The following is a 20,509-nucleotide window of genomic DNA, read 5'->3' as shown; positions in this document are numbered from 1 at the left end:
TTTCAATTAATAGCAAGGGATTTTTTATATGCACCATCCCACAGACAGGATAGAACATCCCACGGACTTTGACCAGTTGTGGTGCACTGGTTGGAATGAGAATGGAGGTTCCAGAGAGTCACTGGCACAGTCGGAGGAAGTGCCTACTGCGATGAATGTGCCTGAACCAGAAACAGACCTCAACGTGAAAAAAATTAAGTGGAGTGATTAATTGCAATTATAGGGAGCAAATTAAGATTTTACCATATTGAGCATTGATATTTAGTCGATTGGGGTACTTTAAAAGCTCCGCTTAAATGACGAAGTCTGCATGAGTTAATAGCAACACGCAAATAAGAGTTCTTAATTCCTATTTGCATATTTTTTTTCACCAATATAACACTGACCATAATTTTACATTCAATGAATGTGACATGTTTTGGAGATCTAAGGAAGTTTTTATTTCCAAGCAAGTAAATTTTATTTTATTTTGGCAAAATATTTACAGGTAATAAGTCACATTTTGTTACAGAATATATCAGCGTTTCTGCTATTTTTGAAGTTTTATAGATAACTGGGGGGGGGGGGGGGGGGGGGGGGGGGGGGGGGGGGAGGAGGGAGGGAGAAGAGAGAGAGAAACGGGGGGTGGGGGGGGTGGGGAAGGAGGATGTCTCACCCAGAGCTATCCCTGCCTTAGGATCTGGTAAAATTCCTGAATTACACAACACTGGTTACAAGTATGATTTAAAATAAAAGCCTCACCTGAATATCGAGCTGGAGCGTGAAGAATGGCTGCAGATTTGCCGACTCAGCTGAAGTGGCTCTGTACACTGCGGATCGGATCTGACCAGCAAAGATGTCGCCGATCGGAGTCTTTGCAAAACTAGCCTGCAATATATATATACGGACGTTTGGACAATGACAGCTCAGGATATTAAAGCATATTAAACTTCAGTTGATAAAAGTTTTTTATTCTGTATGCAATGGATTCAATAATTGAAATTCCCACTAATTTTGTGCAGGCCTTTGTTCAGGCGATAGTTTCGTTCGCACGCCGCTCGCGTTAGAATAGTTTGTGTAACCCATTTTGTGTTCGCACTTTGACTTTATGACACCATCTACATGTTATTGATGGGTTACCTAAAAACAAAATGGGTTACCTGAATTTGTTTTTGAGTAACCCATAAATGGTTTACTGTCCGAGCCAAAATGTTAACAACTACACAAAATTACTCTCCTACCTTTAATTACTGTTACATTTCCCCCAAATTTTGTCCACACACAAGCTGAGAAAAAACCATTACAGTGACACAGATTCCACATATGAGACTGTAACGTTGTCACCAGTATCGACTTTGCTGAGATAGCATAGGGCAAAATACATGCAGTTTTCTGCCATCTGCCATTTTGCTTTTTTATGGAATATTCTTCAAGAGGGATGAAAGCCTCCAAAGTATGTGACATAATTAATATTAACTCATTGATCTTTAGTGGTATATTTAAACAAACAAAAAATAATTTTAAAAATTAATATGACGTCATCATGTTTGCTTTTATATCATAACATGTTATGACGTTGCTAGATTAAGTCATATCCTTTCACCCCTCTTGGAGAATATTCCATAAAAAGTCAAAATGGCAGCCGGCATAAAATTACATGCTTTTTGCCCTATGCGATCTCAGCAAAATCGATATTGGTGACATGGTTATCATCTAGTATGTGTAATCTGTGTCATTGCAATGGTTTTTCCTAGATTTCTGTCTGGACAAAATGTGAGTAAAATCTAACAAAAAATGAAGGTAGGAGAGCACTTTTTGGTAGTTGTTAACATTTTGGTTTGGACAATAGGCAAATGTTCAATTCACAGAGGCCTGTTGTGCAGCCTAATTGTCAGAAATACCAACAGAACACAATATGTTGCTATTAAACAACCCAATTTCAGCATTTTGGTAATTTACCAGCTGTTAACAAAGACATTTTTGTTTGCCCAGGAAAGCATACAAGAATATAAACTGGACACAAGCATAAAAATCTTGTAAAATGAAAATTGATTTCAATACTGACTCGACGGGTCTGCACACTCTTCTTCTTAGGTCCGACTTGTTGCCATGTCTCATCTTCCTCCTCATCTATCTCCTCATCCTCGATATAACCGTTTGGCTGTGCCATACCATTTACTACAAGAAAAACACAAGCATACTGAATCCTCGAAGAAACCATTCAGCTGTGTCATATCGTTTACTATAAGAAAAACACAAGCATTTTGAAATCCTCAATGAAACCATTCAGCTGTACCATGCCATACACACAAGCATTTTATTTTGAAATCCTTAATGAAACCATTTGGCCGTTGCTACGCCCTTTAGTACAAGAAACATACAAGTGTTGTGTGAGAGTACAGCTAAAGTAAGTTTAAATCTGCCTAGCGGACCCAACAAGTTTTCGTATCACATAAGTTCAAGGGCCATAACTGTCAAAAATGGGCAAATCCTAACGAAAGACAAACTTTACTTGTAACTCTACATGGTAAAGCTACACACAAAATGACAGTAGAACATCTTGTGGCATTGTCAAACAAATCCGGAAAACTATGTGGGACAAAAACAAAACCTATGGTTACCTGCAGTTGGGGACAAAAAATTAAATTGTTTGGGATGAAGAGAAAACCGCCCAAAAAGATTCAATAAATGGGTTTCATCCTATGACCCAAGCACCTCAGGTGAGTGCTTAGAAAACTGAGATCGATCCATCCCATGTAAAGAAAATAATCGCACTTTACCTGGGCTGTCGTTGGTGACAGCACTGATCGCTGCAGCCATTTCTTCATGCAAACCGTCCAGAATACAGCTAAGAAATTCTTCAGCATCCTCCTGCTTACCAAGCTGGCAAAATAAAAATAAATTCATACTCAAAATCATATTAAGGATCCCTTTTACAAAAAAAAAAAAAAAAAAAAAAAAAAGGAAAAAAAGCCAACACCTCCATCCACCCACCAAAACCCATCCAAAGTATTCTCTCTTTTTTGTCACCCCGATTCCAAAAATGTTGATTTTGCAAAGGATAATTAATTTATTAAAATTGATAACTGTTTTCATCTTAGGCTGCCAATAACCCTGTTGAATTCATTCGTATACTCATGAAAATGATTTTAATTGTGAAGGGCTGTTAATTCTTAAGGATAAAGAAATGACTTGTTTGTTTTCCACACCTTGAAACAATGGTTGACTTCTATGACCTGCAACATCCGGTAGATATTTTCTGGTTCAAATGCGGGTCCAGACACCAGTTCTAAACTCCTTCGATTTCTCGGACCACCTACCAAAACAAATATTTTACTCTATGTAATAACAAACCACTGGCTGTCCTAATAAAATGCTAATAATGTTAAAGTATTTCCAGGTAGGAGACCTTTCACTTTTCAAAGTACTATGATAATAATTTAAAACTTACCAAATGAAAAAAATTAAATATCACATATAGATATATCTTAGTTTAACAGATCATTTTGAAATTTCCATACCCATGGAATGGCCCATATATAACTTTGTACTGGTGTATTGCACTGCAAACCTATCCGAGACTAATCAAGTGTTATTACTGTTGAGTTCAGCTGATTAATTGCTAAGTTACAGATAATCTAGTGAAGCCTTTACTCAGCTTATACAAGACATGATATTTCTGTAGAATCGCACCACGAATCGACTCAGTCACATTTGTGAATCTGACCATCATGACAAAGTACTGAGACACTTCTAATATATTAATTACTCCCCTGTCCCTTCCAAAGAAGTAACGTTTATATATTTGTGTGTAGATATAGTGTATACGTTTTTACCTTTTTTTCTGCATTTAAACTGAACAAATTAATATTAATAGGCCAGACGCTCTTGAAAATGCCACAAATCTTAAATCATTTAAAAAACTTCCTCAAACACATTTGTTTATCCAGTACTTTTAATTATCCAGTTTGACTTTTTATCTCCCTCTCTTAAGCATTTATAACAAATCATATGTATTTCTTATTTTAGTATTATCCTACCAATTGTTTTATTATGTTATTATATGTTTTATTATGTAATGTGCTTTGAGCATACATTAGTGTGGAGTTTAACGCTGTATAAATGAACTTATTATTGTTATTATCATTATTAATATAACGAAATGCTTACTTAAACGAGTCATGGGAGAAAACTTCTTGACAAAATCAACACTGAAAAATAAAAACATCCATAAACATTTTTAAACATGAAGACAATTTCATACACACAATACAAATCATACATTCCTCATACTTTAAAAATCTGATGATGTTTTAAAACCAATACATGTAAGTAATTGAAAACTTATCTATTAAGACTTCTGTGACGGTCACATCGGCTGGGGTGTGATAGTGCGCATTTTCAAACAACTGGGGTGAACTGACCATAAAATTGGTCTTAATCGGTAGATACCAATTAAGCATCAAATTTAAGGCACTTATTTGTAATCCTCTTTAAACAATGTACTATATTTCTGAATAAAATGCAGATGTCAATGATCATTAATACAATTTAAAAAATGTAATAAACTTAACATACGAAATTTGAAGATGATCATTTGGTCCACATTGGAAAGGACAGGAATGTTTGTTTAACCACAATTCAGCACGTTTTAAACAATAGCTATTTGGTGTCTAACATATGGCTATTTTAGACAATGGGTCAGTAGAAAAAGAGGAAACCTGCTGCTGTCATATATACATCTAGGTCACTCTTGCCGATAAAGCAGTAAGGGATCTTTCATATATACATATTATCACAGGACAGTACATACCACTGCCTTTGATGTACCAGTTATGAGGCACTAGTTGGCATGAAAAAAAGAAAAGAAGTATGATGATGTTATAATGCTTAACAGTAACACAGTCAACAAAAACTCACAAACTATCGAGGATGGGTGTGGAACTGGGCCCTCGGGTTAGCAGACGCGCAGTAGAGAGTTTTTTCAGAAGATGGTAAAATGGAGGACAGGCAACAAGAGCCTGAAGAGTCTGTCAGACAGTTAAGGTCCATAAACAAAATCTTATTTTTACTTTAGATGAAATAAAACATAAGAACGGATTTAATTTACAAAAGATTAAAGGGAATCTGTAACATCTAATACAATTAACAACAAATTAGAAGGAAACATTAAACTAGAGCTGGGCGGTATTGGAATTTCAGGTTCGGTATCTGTATTTTTTTAGGCGATTTACCTCAGTATCAGTACAGTATTCGGTATTGACACAATACCCATACAGATACCGATATCGAGCAGCATTTTCAGTATACTCGGCTTTAAAATGCATGTCTGAGTTACGGCTCACCCGCTAATTTCATCTAAATAAAATAAAATTCCATACACAAGGCTCTTGTCCGATTTATATCCAACCCATTTTACGTTTGTCAAATATATTATTAGTGCTTTATTAAATGGTGGGAAACATTTTCCAATACCGAAATAGTATATGTGGTATACCGCCCAGCTCTACTTTTAACATCTGATAAAATGTCCAAAGAACTAGGTGAAAACCTGTAACGTCTAATACAAGGGCCGTTGTTTGTGGCCTTTGTCTAGTGCAAATGCAGTATTGCCATACCAGCCCTCCGAGGGTGGGACATCTTTCATAAAAAAGGAAATTTTTAAATATCAAAGACCAAAAAAAATCTATGTACCGTATAACCGGAAATTTTCGAGGATTTTTATTTTCGTGGGTTTCGAGGGTAAGTAGTCAGCATCGAAAATATAAATCCTTGAAAATATTTGAAAACATCAACAAATTCTATCTAAAATATTTATTGTGAAAACCATAACACAATGACAATTTACCGAACATTTTATTTCCTGTCATGCGGTCCACCGGATACGACAAGAAAATAATATAGTCAAGACAACAAGTTAGAATTTAAAAAAGATTATTGTGTGAATGTTATAGAATATAATGAAATATTTTTAAATTTCGTATATTGTTTTTGTCAATGTCCGCCCGCACTGCATCAGTGATTCCGGGGTGGATGAATGCAGATTTCAACATTTCTTGGCGTGTTTTTAATTCTTCCATAACTTTCATAATCCACTTTGCATGAATTGGTTTTATTGTCGAAGTACGCATTTCGATCTTGATGTCTTTTACACCTTCGCCGTCTTTCATAGCCAGGGAAACCTACTTTGAATACCATGTGGTGAACTTCATGACGTCCTTAAGTGGTTTGTTCACACATACTTCGTAATTGCTTTACACAAAATCAGTTGTGATCAGTTGTCTTGCGAATAGCATAGCGGGTATGACAGTGGCCAATTAGGCTACAGCTGCGTGTTCTATTGTTTAACATTACACGTCGGTGCTATCTCACAACCGACAGCCGAGGTGAAACTTTAATCAACAATAACAAATATTCTTGTACCTAGACTTGCTAAAACTCGAAAATAAAATCACTTTCAATTCAGATTTGGCAAACGATGAAAATAAGAAACCTTGAAATGATTTTATACCCCAAACCACGAAAATTTCCGGTTATACGGTAATTTACAAAAGATTAAAGAGAAACTTTTAACATCTGATAAAATGTCTAAAGAACTAACTTTTAACTTTTAATACAATTTCTAACCTTTAACTTCTAATACAATTTCTAACCTTTAACTTTTAATACACTTTCCAAATAACTTCATTATGTGGGAATCCATTGCATCGGATACAATTGCCAAAGAACTACATGATGGGCAAACACGTTACATCGGATACAATTGCCAAAGAACTACATGTTGGGCAAACATGTTACATTGGATACAATTGCCAAAGAACTACATGATGGGCAAACACGTCACATCAAATACAATTGCCAAAGAACGACATGATAGGCAAACACATTATATCTGATATAATTGCCAAATATCGCTAGGTGAAACCCATAATTTCTAAAGAACTAAGTAAAAAAACCAATCAAAGAATTCCTGTAACATCTGATACAATTTCTAAAACATTAAGGGAACCGTTTCCACATGTGAACATTTCCAAAGGATACAGCATTGATATAGCACCAGTTGCCTCTGTTAACAAGTCCTCGGGGTTGCAGGGCTATCACTTTGTGCTCCAGCTTAACATTGAGAAGAAAATCTGAAAAGATACATAAGGTTTTACATACGGTTTAAGTTCAGTATATATATATATATATATATATATATATACATATATACTGAACTTAATCCTTATGTATTATATATATATATATATATATATATATATATATATATATATATATATATATACTGATACTTAATCCTTATGTATTTTTATATATATATTTATATATATATATATATATATATATATATATATATATATATATATATATATATATATATATATATATATATATATATGTATATGTATATGTACATGTATATGTATATGTATATGTATATGTATATGTATATATATATATATATATGTATATGTATATATATATATATATATATATATATATATATATATTATATATATACATATACTTATATATATATATACATATACACATATACATATTTCACGAGGGACATAAATTTGATAATAACCGGTACCGAGTTTATTATTCTATTTATTACATATATATATATATATATATATATAAAAAAAAAGAAGGAAAACAAATCCAGTAAGCTTTGATATCTTGATGTTGAAAACAAGTTCCAAATATTGGCATTTGAGATAAAACACCACATATGTAGATACTGAGTGATAATTATACTAACAGAACAAATTCTTGATAAGTGAGATATCCATGGCACTCGAGATTACAGAGACGAAAATAACAAACTCTGACTGTGTTATACATGTAAATAAAAAAAGAAAGAAAAGAAAAGAGAAAAAAAAGAAGATAAGATTCCTATCGACTTCAACCTGTTTAGCAGTCATTGCTATGGTACCTCTATGCTTGTCAGTGACCGTAAAGACTGGAAATGGCCATATTTATTTGCTAGAAAATATGAATATAAAGTAACAATTAAATTTTCATGGCATCTTGGACTAGAATCATAGACAGACGTGACATCCATTTACAAGTAGAAACCAAAATGGTATTTTAAAAATCTTAAAAGTCAACAACATACTCTAAATTCTAATAGAGGTCATATTTCAGCAGATTAGGTATATGCTGGTAATGTTGTGAAAATTCTATTATAATATAAACAATCTGCATGGATGCATGCATCTTGTTTACTTACTTTCCATTGTATCTTATTGCCGTAGGTGCCCTTGTTACTGGACGCGGTGCCCCGATAAATTGGACTGTGTCCACGGCCATAAGTAGCCGTGGTTGCCTTCCTTGTATGCCCTAGTGCCCTTCTCATGCCTGGTACCAACTAAATTGAACTTTGCAGCATTTGTCACTTGCCGTGTATTCATCCATAAGAACAGAAATCCAAAGAAATTATTGCCGACTCTCAGACACGCAATCGCTCTATAAAGACTCTTCTGCGCAGGGAAGATCACGTGGGAGAAAAGGCGAAATAGACTGCTATTGCTTAAATAATAATCATTTATTGAATTAATGGACTTTTTATTATTAAAATTTTGAAATATAAATATTTATATGTCAGGACTAAATATTTTTTTCTGTGCTCAGGTCAAAAGGGTATAAATTATAAAATAAAGTATTTCCCTAAAAGAGGGAGTTTTTGATTGAGCAATTGATTGGCTCCAAAATAAAAACAATACCGGCTACAAGGGAATTACAAAGCCAATATCTAAAAGCGATAATGGGAGAGACGCACTTTTTTTATAGGACGTTTCACGGTGACGTCACGCGCCGAGTCACGTGATCGACTGAAGCCATTTGGCTGGCAAAACACTGTAAACTGGCTGTATTGCTGTGTATTTCAAGTTTTTTTTCAAAAATATAAAGAGTAAATCTGGTTATAAAAAAGGGAAAAATGAAGATAAACTGTAGTGAATTGCCAGTTTGAATCAAAATTTGAAAAACCTATTACAATTAGTTTTCAAATTTTGCTCAAATCAACGATTTACTAGCATTTTTCTTCTGTTTCATTTACAGTTTTAGTCTTAAAATTACTCGTTTGCTGAGAGAAAAATCATCACTTACTTTATTTCATTCATTGTGTGTCCTGTGGAATGGAACCTCATCTCTCACTCGCATCAGTGAAAACTTTACAGAAAGTGGCCTTGGTGCCCTACCCTTGAAAGAAATGTTGCCCTTGGTGCCCTGCCCACTGGCCTTGGTGCCCCAAAAATGTCCTCAAACCCAAAGCCAAAATGGCCGTGCCCTGAATTTTTTTTAATTCTACCCCCGTTTATTTATATATTTTCTTGATGTAACTTATAAGCTGTATAGCTCAGTCACTAAAGAATGAATGAAAGAAAGAAATGTTTTATTTAACGACGCACTAAACACATTTTATTTACGGTTATATGGTGTCGGACATATGGTTAAGACCACACAGATATTGAGAGAGGAAACGCACTGTCGCCACTTCATAGGCTACTCTTTTCGATTAGCAGCAAGGGATCTTTTATATGCACAATCCCATACAGGATAGTACATACCACAGCCTTTGATATACTAGTCGTGGTGTACTGGCTAGAACGAATAATAGCCCAATGGGCCCACCGATGGGGATCGATCCCAGACCGACTGCGCATCGAGTGAGCGCTTTACCACTGGGCTACGTCCTGCCCCTAAAATCGTCTTGTTTACTTACTTCCCACTGCACCTTATTTCATTACGTGTCACCATTGTTCACCTGTGTATTTATATATTTTCTTGATGTAACTTATGAGCTTTATAGCTCTGTCAATAAAGAATGAACGAATGAAAAAGTACAAAAAAACTAAAAGATCACCTCCAAGTTTAGACGCAGCCGAATCCTCGGACACTGGGACTGGGAGCTCCACGGTTTCGTTCTTCTTGTTGGTGGCATTTGCTGGACTCTCCTGCTTGAATCCATCACCAGCGCCAATGTAGGTCACCTTCGCCATGTTGGCAGTCTTCTCATTCTTGAAGAGGGCGGCCCAGGTACGGACTTGGACTGGGCCTGATCCCGCAACACTAGGCTCCGAGCTGGGAGATGTAGCACCATGTGAGGGCAGGGGCGGGTCATTTTTATCAAAGGCTACCGAGTCCTCGGTAGTGTACGATTCCGCCACCACGGCAGTTTGAGGTTCGGGTGAATGGCTTTCTGCTTCTACTGCTGCTGTTGATGACTCCCCCATCTGACTGGACGCTTGCGCATTCATACTATCCGTAGTCCTTTTAGAAATACTATCATTTCCAACATTACCACGAGTGTCATTTTCGTCAACACGCTTCTCAGCTTCAGTATGATCGTTAACTGCAGATGGTTTTTCTGCATTCGCAGTGGTTTCAATTTCCATAGAAGCTTCAGTAGGCTCGACTTTGTTAACTGCGCTACCGTACGGGACACCTGAAAATTCCACGTCGGTTTTCGGCACCTGCTGACAAACTGGTTTCGATGCCGAATCCACGATGACATCCCGAAGCTCGCAATCTTCGTTCTCAAAACCTGCGCATTTAGCGGTCATGCCCGCGCCTTCATTCTTCATCTCACAGTAGCGGTTATCAGGGAGGTTTGACGGCACTGACCCACTTGCGGGATGACCGTACTGCGGGTAAGGGACAACTTGGGCCACCTGTCCGGTGGGGACCGGCAAGCCATTCACAATGTGCGGATGACCCATGGGGTACGCGCCAACAGGGACCATGGCAGGAATAGGAGGCATTCCAGCCACAAGGCAGGGCACAAACTGCGGAGGGATGCCCATTGGAGGGACCTGGTGAACATCAGCAATGGTGTTGCCATGGTAGCCTTCACCTAAGAACAAAAATGTATCAAGTTGTAGTTGATCACGGTTCAACCAAATTCCATTACTTTGTAAGTGTCATTTTCCACCTTTAAAAATTATTTTCAAGGATTTTCCTCTAATTACCAACTAAGTTGGTCATATCGCATTTGTGTAACATTTCAAAAGCGATCCAATCGTTTAACTGTGGAACAAGTGTTAAAAGAGTATTATACAAGCCACCAATTATGAAATTTACAACAAATTGTTCAAAATATTTCAATACAAATCTAGTATTCTTAATATTTTAATATTGCGCAAGTGTGATGTGGCCTCTTCATTATATACATGTACATAGAAGTGAATCGGACGTCAAACTCAGTTGACGGCAGATGTATTGGACTATGTTCCAATGGACTTTAGTTGTATTTGACATTACTACAAATAGATATATGTGCAAGTACATTGTACATGACATTTGTATTATTATCAATTGCAATATTTAGCCCTTCCGACTAAGTTAAACCGTACTATTTAGAAATTACAATCTTTTTAAATATTTAGCTAACTCCTACGTACACATACCATCTGCAGTATGTGGAACTGCCCAAGGTTCCTTACAGGTGTCCCATGGAAACTGAAATACAAAATATATAATATATATTTTAAAACTGAAGGAAGGAAGGAAGGAAGGAAGGAAATGTTTTATTTAATGACACACTCAACACATTTTATTTTTGGTTATATGGTGTCAGACATATGGTAAAAGACCACACAGATACTGAGAGAGGAAACCCGCTGTTGCCACTTCATGGGCTACTCTTTTCGATTAGCAGCAATGGATCTTTGATATGCACCATCACACAGACAGGATAGTACATACCAAGGCCTTTGTTAGACCAGTTGTGGAGCACTGGTTGGAACGAGAAATAGCCCAATGGGTCCACCGACGGGAATTGATCCTAGACCGACCGTGCATCAAGCGAACACTTTACCACTGGGCTATGTCCCGCCCTTTTAAAACTGAATACATACATGAATACTGTTAAGAAAAGGAGGAATAGCATATTTGCCTAAAAACACCTCCTCAACACATTTTAAACTAGTTATTTGGGGTTATTTGTAAGATGTTTGACTCTTCATCTAGAGTATAAGAGAGGAAACCCACTGTTACACACACATGTAGGATACATGCCTACCAAATAGCAGGAGGGATTCTTTTATATGACATGTACTCTCCTCACAAAGAAAAAAGGTTCCAAGCAGGGTTTCTGCCAGAGGGTAAAATTTATGGGTATGGCGCCATACCCAAATTTGAATTTTTTAAAGTTAACATTTTGACAAAATTAATGACTCTTATCATTATTGTATGATTTTCTTAAGCCTAACCCTAAATGTAACCCATTTTCTTTGTGGAGGAGGGCCCCCCATAGCCCCTGTTGACTGTGGTTGCATTCAATAACATAGCGCCATACCCTAAAAATTATTTCTGGCAGAAACACTGCCAAGTGATACTTTGACTTTTGGTATATACATGTGTACCAGTCAAGGGGCACTGATTAGAACTGGAAATGGAACAGGAAAAAAAAGCCCATGTTAAGTCCACCTAGAGTGATCGATCATACAAAATGTGTATTTACACAACAAAAATAAGAAAATGATCTAATATGCAAATCTTGTCATTTTTTAAAATACATATATGCAACACTAGTGGCCTTGGGGGGAGGCACCTCATGTGTGTTTTAAAGCAGAAATAGTACGTTTTTAATGAACCAACTTTGCACAAGTAGATACTGCAGAATGATAAGCCTTGGGGTGAAAATCAATGTACAAATATAGATCCATTGTAAATGATTTATTGCAACCTTAATGAATACCATTGTAATGATCGTGAATTTAATAACACAAAATCAACACCAGCACTTAATAATGTAGTGTTTGACAAATGTTTGAGAAAGCCACTACCCCTTCTCAAAGGTTGGCTTTCACTAAGGTTGACAATAGTCACTTTTCGCACCGTTGTTTTAGCTCCGTACATAATAGATAGATATCTTACTGTAATTTCACTTCAAATCCATATTTCGTAAAAGGTACAACTTTTTAATTACAAAATGTTCTTCAAACGCATTCAGGTGCATTAGTAATGTTCAAATAAAAAAAAATTCAACAGCAATTTCTCCAGCATTCTTAAAACGGAAACGTCATGTACCCAGTTTATGGTTATTGCAAGGAGATGCAAAGTGACTTCATTGGAATACTGATGTCAATCAAATTCATAATTAGCTGTATTATTACAATGCTTTAGCACATGAAAATAAAAACTGGTCTACTAACCTTAACCCCTGTCAAATGTCTACAACAAGTAGACAACATTGTTTACAGGTCAGTTTTTTATTTATTTTATTTTATAATTCTGGACAAAATATTAATTTTAAGTTTTAAAAGATTAAAGAAATAAAAATTACCGTCTGTTAAATATATCATATCACAAAATTACTGTCAGAGATAGTTTATTTATTGTGCATGAAAGAAAGAAAGAAATGTTTTATTTAACGACGCACTCAACACATTTTATTTACGGTTATATGGCGTCAGACATATGGTTAAGGACCACACAGAGTTTGAGAGGAAACCCGCTGTCGCCACTACATGGGCTACTCTTTTTGATTAGCAGCAAGGGATCTTTTATTTACACTTCCCACAGGCAGGATAGCACAAACCATGGCCTTTGTTGAACCAGTTATGGATCACTGGTCGGTGTAAGTGGTTTACACCTACCCATTGAGACTTGCGGAGCACTCACTCAGGGTTTGGAGTCGGTATCTGGATTAAAAATCCCATGCCTCAACTGGGATCCAAACCCAGTACCTACCAGCCTGTAGACCGATGGCCTAACCACGACGCCACTGAGGCCGGTTATTATTGTGCATGAAGCCAAAAGTCAAGACCAAAAATTCACTGAATGTCAAACAATTAGAATGTCTGTCTCGTAGTCATCAGAGGAAACTTGCTACATTTTTTCCATGTGGTGCACTGGTACAAGTTTGATCCTGCGAAGCAGCACCTCATGCGAGCGATCAACCAACTGAGCTAAATCCTGCCAAAACAATTCACTGTTTATCCACACTATGTGAGATTGTCTGACAAGAGACCTACCTCAACGTGTTTTATTCCATCTTTCCGCCCATGGAGAATGATGTGTATCTTCTGATAGTCGTCTGGGAGGAGGTCACTGAAGTCTCCAAAAGAAAACTGAAATCAATTAAAAAAAAAAAAGAGTATGTTAAGTCTGATTACACATTCAGTTAGTTTGTTTTGTTTAACGACACCACTAGAGCATATTGATTTAGTCATCACTGGCCCACTACATTGTTCCATTACAGGGTTCATAAATTTCAAATATTTACATTCTCCAGGACTTTTAAGCACTATTTTGGTTCATTTTCCTGGACTTTTTTCTTGTTGTTGTTTTTACACTTTTCCAGGAGTCTGAATACATTACCTAGAAAGGAATTTTTGTTTAACAACATACATGTAACACTATTAACAGTACACTGACCTCAAAATATGTTTTACCTTAATACCACTGAAATGTTAAACTTAATTTGACCGATATAACTTGAAATGCATTTCAGCAACATCTTTACCAGCTGTTAATAACATACAAGATCTCATAGTGCACAGAACAGAGAAAACACATGTTGTGCCCAAAATAATGAGAGCTAAAACCCTGATCCATCAAATTTTTTTTTTAAGACTTGTAATTCTCTTACAAATAAACAAAAAATAAGGAAACAATGTACCGTACTGTGATGTTTTTATATAAAAATAAATAAATAAATTTTATATTTAATTTATATTATCAAGATTTAAAAAAAAAAAAAAAACTTTAAAAAAACCCACTCTTCTACCCAAAAATATGAAGAAAAAACAAGTTATGTTTAAATACTGGTATTATTTACTTTTAATATTAAAAAATAATAATAATACTGTATAACCGGAAATTTTCGTGGTCTCAATTTTTCGTGGTTCGGAGGTCTTTTATTTTCGAGGTTTGGTAAACCTTTAAACCTGATCATTTTTATTTTCGTTGTTTCAACAAATCCTGTTGGTAAATACCATTCATTTTTCATTAAAAGTTTCACGTCGTCAGCATCCAGTCGACAATTACACCAGACGATCAAAGCTCACAGTTAAACAATAGAGCACTCAATCTCGATTGGCTATTACAGTATGCTATTAGAGAAACAACTGATCACAGTCATTGATTCTGTTTGATGTTTAATCTGAGCTTGACATGTTTCCTTCTTAATCCTATGGTAAGCTGGCTAATTATACCAGCATTGCACGAATACTGTTATGCACGCATTTTACAACCAAAACTAAAATCAACGAGTCTCTTGAGCTGGTTAAACAAATCTGTTGATAGCGATAGTTTTTTGCCATCCCCGTCACAAGGACCAGAACTTGAAATCCCGTCGTCATGTATCGATGCTGCAAACAAAGCCATATTGACACCTAAATCGACAAAATGGAAACGTGAATATAACATTTTTGACGACGAACAAACTGCCAAGATAGGAAAATATGCACTTCAACATGGTGTGGCAAGATGCAGTCGAACATTTTCAGTAGATCTCGATAACCCAGTTAGTGAATCGACAGTTCGAAGTATTAGGGACAGACATAAAAGACGCATGCTTAAAGTCAGGCAAAATATCCAATCTACTGCAAAAGATATTAAACTAGCAGAGAAAACTTTGCCAAAAGAAAACCGAGGATGACCCCTGCTATTGGGTGATATGGACAAAACAATTCAAACTTATTTGAAAGCCATCCGTGGGGCTGGGGGAGTGATCAATACATCAATAGTGATAGCTGGTTCTAAGGGACTTATTGAAGCCAGCAACCCAGGGATCAGGATAGAAAATGGTGGCTCGGTATCTTTAACGAAGAGCTGGGCAGCTTCCCTGCTGAATTGGATGGGATTTTCAAAGCGGAAAGCAACAACGAGCGCTTGGGTGTTACCAGAGAACTTCAAAACAATCAAACGAAAGTTTCTTGGCAGAATTTCGACAAACGCAATTCAACACGAAATTCCAGATGAACTGATTATAAACTTTGATCAGACTGGGTTAAAGTTTGTGCCATGTGGCGAGTGGACCATGGATCAGAAGGGATCGAGGCGAGTGGAAATAGCTGGACTGAGCGACAAACATATGATCACAGCTGTCGTCGCCTCAACACTGAGTGGGGACATGTTACCGGTGCAGCTGATTTACGACGGGAAGACAGATCGTTGTCATCCACAGGGTGTGAAATTTCCCGGTGATTGGGGTATCACACATTCTGATAATCACTGGTCAACTAACAAAACCATGGATGAATACGCCGACAACATCATCATACCTTACGTCAACCGTGTCAAGAAAGAACAGAAACTACCCAAGCTGCAAAAATCGTTGGTCATACTCGATATGTTCAAGTGTCACCAAGACCGAGCCTTTCAAGACAAGATGAAGAAAGCTCATATCAACATCGTCTTTGTTCCGCCTAATTGCACCGACGCTCTACAGCCACAAGATGTGTGTGTAAATAAACCCCTGAAAGACGCTCTGAAGGCCGAATTCACCGCCTGGTATTCCAAGCAGGTTTCCCTGGCTATGAAAGAAGGCCAAGTTGTTACAAGCATAAAGATCGACATGCGTACCTCAGCCATAAAATCAGTGCATGCAAGGTGGATTATGAAGGTCATAGGAAATTTGAAAACACGGCAGGAAATGTTGAAAGCCGCATTCACCAATCCCGGAATCACTGATGCAGTGCGTGAGGCTCGACGTGATAATTAGCCAAACTGTTCTGTGTGCATATTCAAGTAGTGCTGCATTCAAACAATGATTTTGTTAATACTAGTATTTTATTCTAGTAGTTCTGCGTGGAAATGAAGTTCTTTATATAATAGTGTTCAAGGACATTCAAACGAACCATTTTGACGTTTTTATTTCAGTAGTGCTGTTTTCTGTTTAGGTTGTTGATTAATTGTGTACCGTGTTTTTTCTTGTTCATCAATAAATACTTAGTTATGTTCTTTGCAAGTTAATAAATATTGTGGCGTGTTCACTTCAAAAATAATAACTTGTTGTCTTGCATATATTATTACAATTATTTTGCGGATTTCCTGTAGTCTGCGCATGCGCGGGAAATAAAAGTTCCGGTAAATAGTATACTGTATTCGTTAGAGAGGTAACAATGATTATTTTTGATAGAATTTAATGGGGGTTTTTCAAATATGTTCGAGGTTATATAATTTCGAGGTTGACCACTTACCCTCGAAATCCACGAAAATAAAACCCCACAAATTTTTTCGGTTATACGGTAATAAAAAAAAAAAAAAATTACTTAGTCACAATGTCTAAACATTAATTAATAAATTTTTGGTATTACGTTTATAGGTCAGTGCTTATAGATTACATATACATATACTTTAAATCATCATTTATTTGTGGTTTTTGAAAAGTACATGTACCTAATGACAAAATTACATAAATCATATCCACATGTTTTGTTTTCATTAATTATTTTAAACGGACATACCCTAGTTTTTAAACACTAAGGCATATTTTTGACTATTATAGCCGTTTTTGATAACTGAAATCATACTTTACTTAGATTTTATGGTTTAGTTATCAGTTTCCGTACATTTGAAGTGTTTTTGGTCATCCTGATGTTTTTAATATCACAAAATGCATTTCTCATATTTTTAAAAACACACATGCTTCTGAGAAGTAACAGTTATGGAGTCGAGTTTTTGTCTATTTTTAGAGGGTATTTCAACATTTCAAAGTCACAGACTCATGTTTCACTCAACTGTAACTTTATCCACATGTGATACAGGTTTGTAGATTAAATAAACTTAATGTTAATTTTTACGGGTTGAAACTAGGGTATGTCCCTTTAAACTCATTAGTGACATTGTGTTTCAAATGTGAAATTTACTGGAATTACACCCACGTCCATGAGTAACTAAATGTCAAACACGTTATTTATTGATAGCACAAAAATAATATCTTGAAGTGGACTCTTACTACCACCAATTTATATCACAATCAATCAAAACTAACCCATAAAATGATTGTTTATTTAGTTAACTGATATCTTCATTGACTTGCCTTGACATGTGAATACCGTTTTGATGTGTATTGAGTTATCTGAGACTTCAAGGGAGATCAAAAGAATGTAAAGTAAAGTTTGCTTTTATTTAACGACGCCACTAGAGCACATTGATTTTTTATCTTATCATCGGCTATTGGACGTCAAACATATGGTCATTCTGACACTGTTTTTAGCGGAAACCTGCTGTCGCCACATAGGCTACTCTTTTATGACAGGCAGCAAGGGATCTTTTATTTGCACTTCCCACAGGCAGGATAGCACAAACCATGGCCTTTGTTGAACCAGTTATGGATCACTGGTTGGTGCTAGTGATTTACACCTACCCACTGAGCCTTGTGGAGCACTCACTCAGGCTTTGGAGTCGGTATCTGGATTAAAAATCCCATGCCTCGACTGGGATCCGAACCCAGTTCCTACCAGCCTGTAGGCCGATAGCCTAACCATGCCGATGGTATCAAAAGAATGTGTCAACTACAAGTTCTCAATTTTTGCACGACACTCACTGCACAGAAGAATAGCAGACATAAGCCTTCGAAGTACTTTTTTTTTTTTTTTGTAAGGCACTGGTTACAGCTATCTACTGAATAATTTATCTTTGACAGTAGTTTCGAACTTACAAACATCAGAAGCATGCAGACTGCTACATAATTTATTCAACCAATTTGTGTCCACACCTTATCATTGTGTATATATTTTAACAGCTGACCAATTGATAGCAGTCAACCTCTTATAATTACCATTGCATGAAGGATATAGTTTGGAACCAAACATCAAACATGATTATTTAGAAATATATTTTCAAAATAATTATTAAATGAAAAATGGTGTTCGTAGTAAAATTTTTTTACATTTTTCACATTTTTTAAAAAGCGCACTTGTGTTTGAGAAGTAGCGGTTTACTGATTCGAGTTCTGGTCTATTTTTATGTGTATTTCCCATTTTAAACGTCATAGACTTTTCTTTTACTCTATTGTAACTTTATCCAAATGAGTAACAGGTTTGTAAATTAACTAAACTTAGTGTCCATTTTTTATGGGTTAAAACTAGGGTCTGAGCCTTTAAATACCATTTTTATTTTTGGCCAAGTTGAAGTTTGGGCATCAATGATTTGAATGAAGGAATCCTGGAATGATCAAAAACATCCGACACCAGCTGTTAGAAAGACTCTATATCATTTTAAAATATAATTTTAAAAGACCATTATGGAAGTGTCCAGTGTCAAAGGTAGCATGGCAACATCAATTCAAGAAAATGCAAAGGCCTGTTTGCCATATTCATATGACGAAGTTGGGGTGTTAAAAAAGAAAAAAAAAACCCATGCGATTAGCTGCTTTCGAATGTACTTATTTCACACTTTGCTGATGTAAAAACCTAGCAAAAGCTAGTTTTATTGTTAGATAAGTAAGCACTCTTGACGGATAGTTCGATCTAATCATGAGAATGCCCGTGTACCTGTTCTGACGACTCCATATCTATAAAAACATGTATTAATGGTGATCATAACCCATGCTTCTCCATGTTTGAGGACCGTTATGCGCATGGCCAAATGGAGGTATACTTCCGCACCGCTATTTTTATTTTTTTCCTTCCGTCGACAATTTCGTCATTATTCGGAATATCTCGGTTCTTCGCTGATTGGCCGAATAGCTCCGAAAGTTTCTGAAATTTGCAGCGAATCATACCTCGAGAGTACCATCTGTTTTTTAGGAAATGTTTTTATTTAACGACACACATTTTATTTACGGTTATATGGCGTCAGACATATGGTTAAGAACCACACAGATATTGAGGGAGGAAACCCGCTGTCGCCATTTCATGGGCTACTCTTTTCGATCAGCAGCAAGGGATCTTTTATATACACAATCCCATACAGGATAGTACATACCACAGCCTTTGATATACTAGTCGTGGTGTACTGGCTAGAACGAATAATAGCCCAATGGGCCCACCGATGGGGATCGATCCCAGACCGACTGCGCATCGAGTGAGCGCTTTACCATTGGGCTACGTCCTGCCCCTAAAATCGGCATGGATGCAAGGATCTTGTTTACTTACTTCCCACTGTACCTTATTTCATTACGTGTCACCATTGTTCACCTGTGTATTTTGTGTATTTATATATTTTCTTGATGTAACTTATGACAGAATAGCACATACCACGGCCTTTGATATGCCAGTCATGGGTACCACTGACAGGGATCGATCCCAAACCGACTGCGCATCACGCGAGCGCTTTACCACTGGGCTACGTCCCGCCCGTATCTGTTTTTTAATGTGCAAAATCTCACTATACAGGCGCGTGTGAAGGGGTGTGCGTGCGTGTGTGTGTGTGTGTGTGTGTGTGTGTGTGTATGAGAGAGAGAGCGCGCCCGTGTGTGTGTGTGTGTCGTCCTGAGCGAGCGAAGTTTTTAGGGGATTCGAGTCCGAAAAACCTGTTGGAAAAAAACAGAAAGAAAAAAATTCGCTTGTAGCAGGTAGAGGGTCGACCGTCGACTCACGAAATTCCCCCCCCCCCCCCCCCCCCC

General features: G+C 36.6%; 1 protein-coding gene across 1 annotated transcript in view; it reads right to left on the bottom strand.

Annotated features, from left to right (window-relative positions):
* LOC121388371 (ubiquitin carboxyl-terminal hydrolase 10-like) overlaps nt 1-19,532 on the bottom strand; it is a 28,875-nt gene extending 9,343 nt beyond the window's left edge. The window contains exons 1-11 of the mRNA XM_041519671.1: nt 19,437-19,532; nt 13,968-14,063; nt 11,397-11,448; nt 9,854-10,843; nt 7,021-7,112; nt 4,900-5,009; nt 4,150-4,190; nt 3,189-3,295; nt 2,760-2,862; nt 2,045-2,157; nt 742-867 (exon numbers count right to left, since the gene is read on the bottom strand). Coding sequence (XP_041375605.1) covers nt 742-867; nt 2,045-2,157; nt 2,760-2,862; nt 3,189-3,295; nt 4,150-4,190; nt 4,900-5,009; nt 7,021-7,112; nt 9,854-10,843; nt 11,397-11,448; nt 13,968-14,063; nt 19,437-19,454 — 1,848 coding nt within the window. The 5' untranslated portion in view covers nt 19,455-19,532. The remainder of the gene's footprint in view (nt 1-741; nt 868-2,044; nt 2,158-2,759; nt 2,863-3,188; nt 3,296-4,149; nt 4,191-4,899; nt 5,010-7,020; nt 7,113-9,853; nt 10,844-11,396; nt 11,449-13,967; nt 14,064-19,436) is intronic.
* Nucleotides 19,533-20,509: the final 977 nt, after the last annotated feature.

Source organism: Gigantopelta aegis, chromosome 14, assembly GCF_016097555.1.
Source record: "Gigantopelta aegis isolate Gae_Host chromosome 14, Gae_host_genome, whole genome shotgun sequence".
Classification (NCBI taxonomy): Eukaryota; Metazoa; Mollusca; class Gastropoda; order Neomphalida; family Peltospiridae; genus Gigantopelta; species Gigantopelta aegis.
This window is presented reverse-complemented; position numbering and strand designations above follow the sequence as displayed.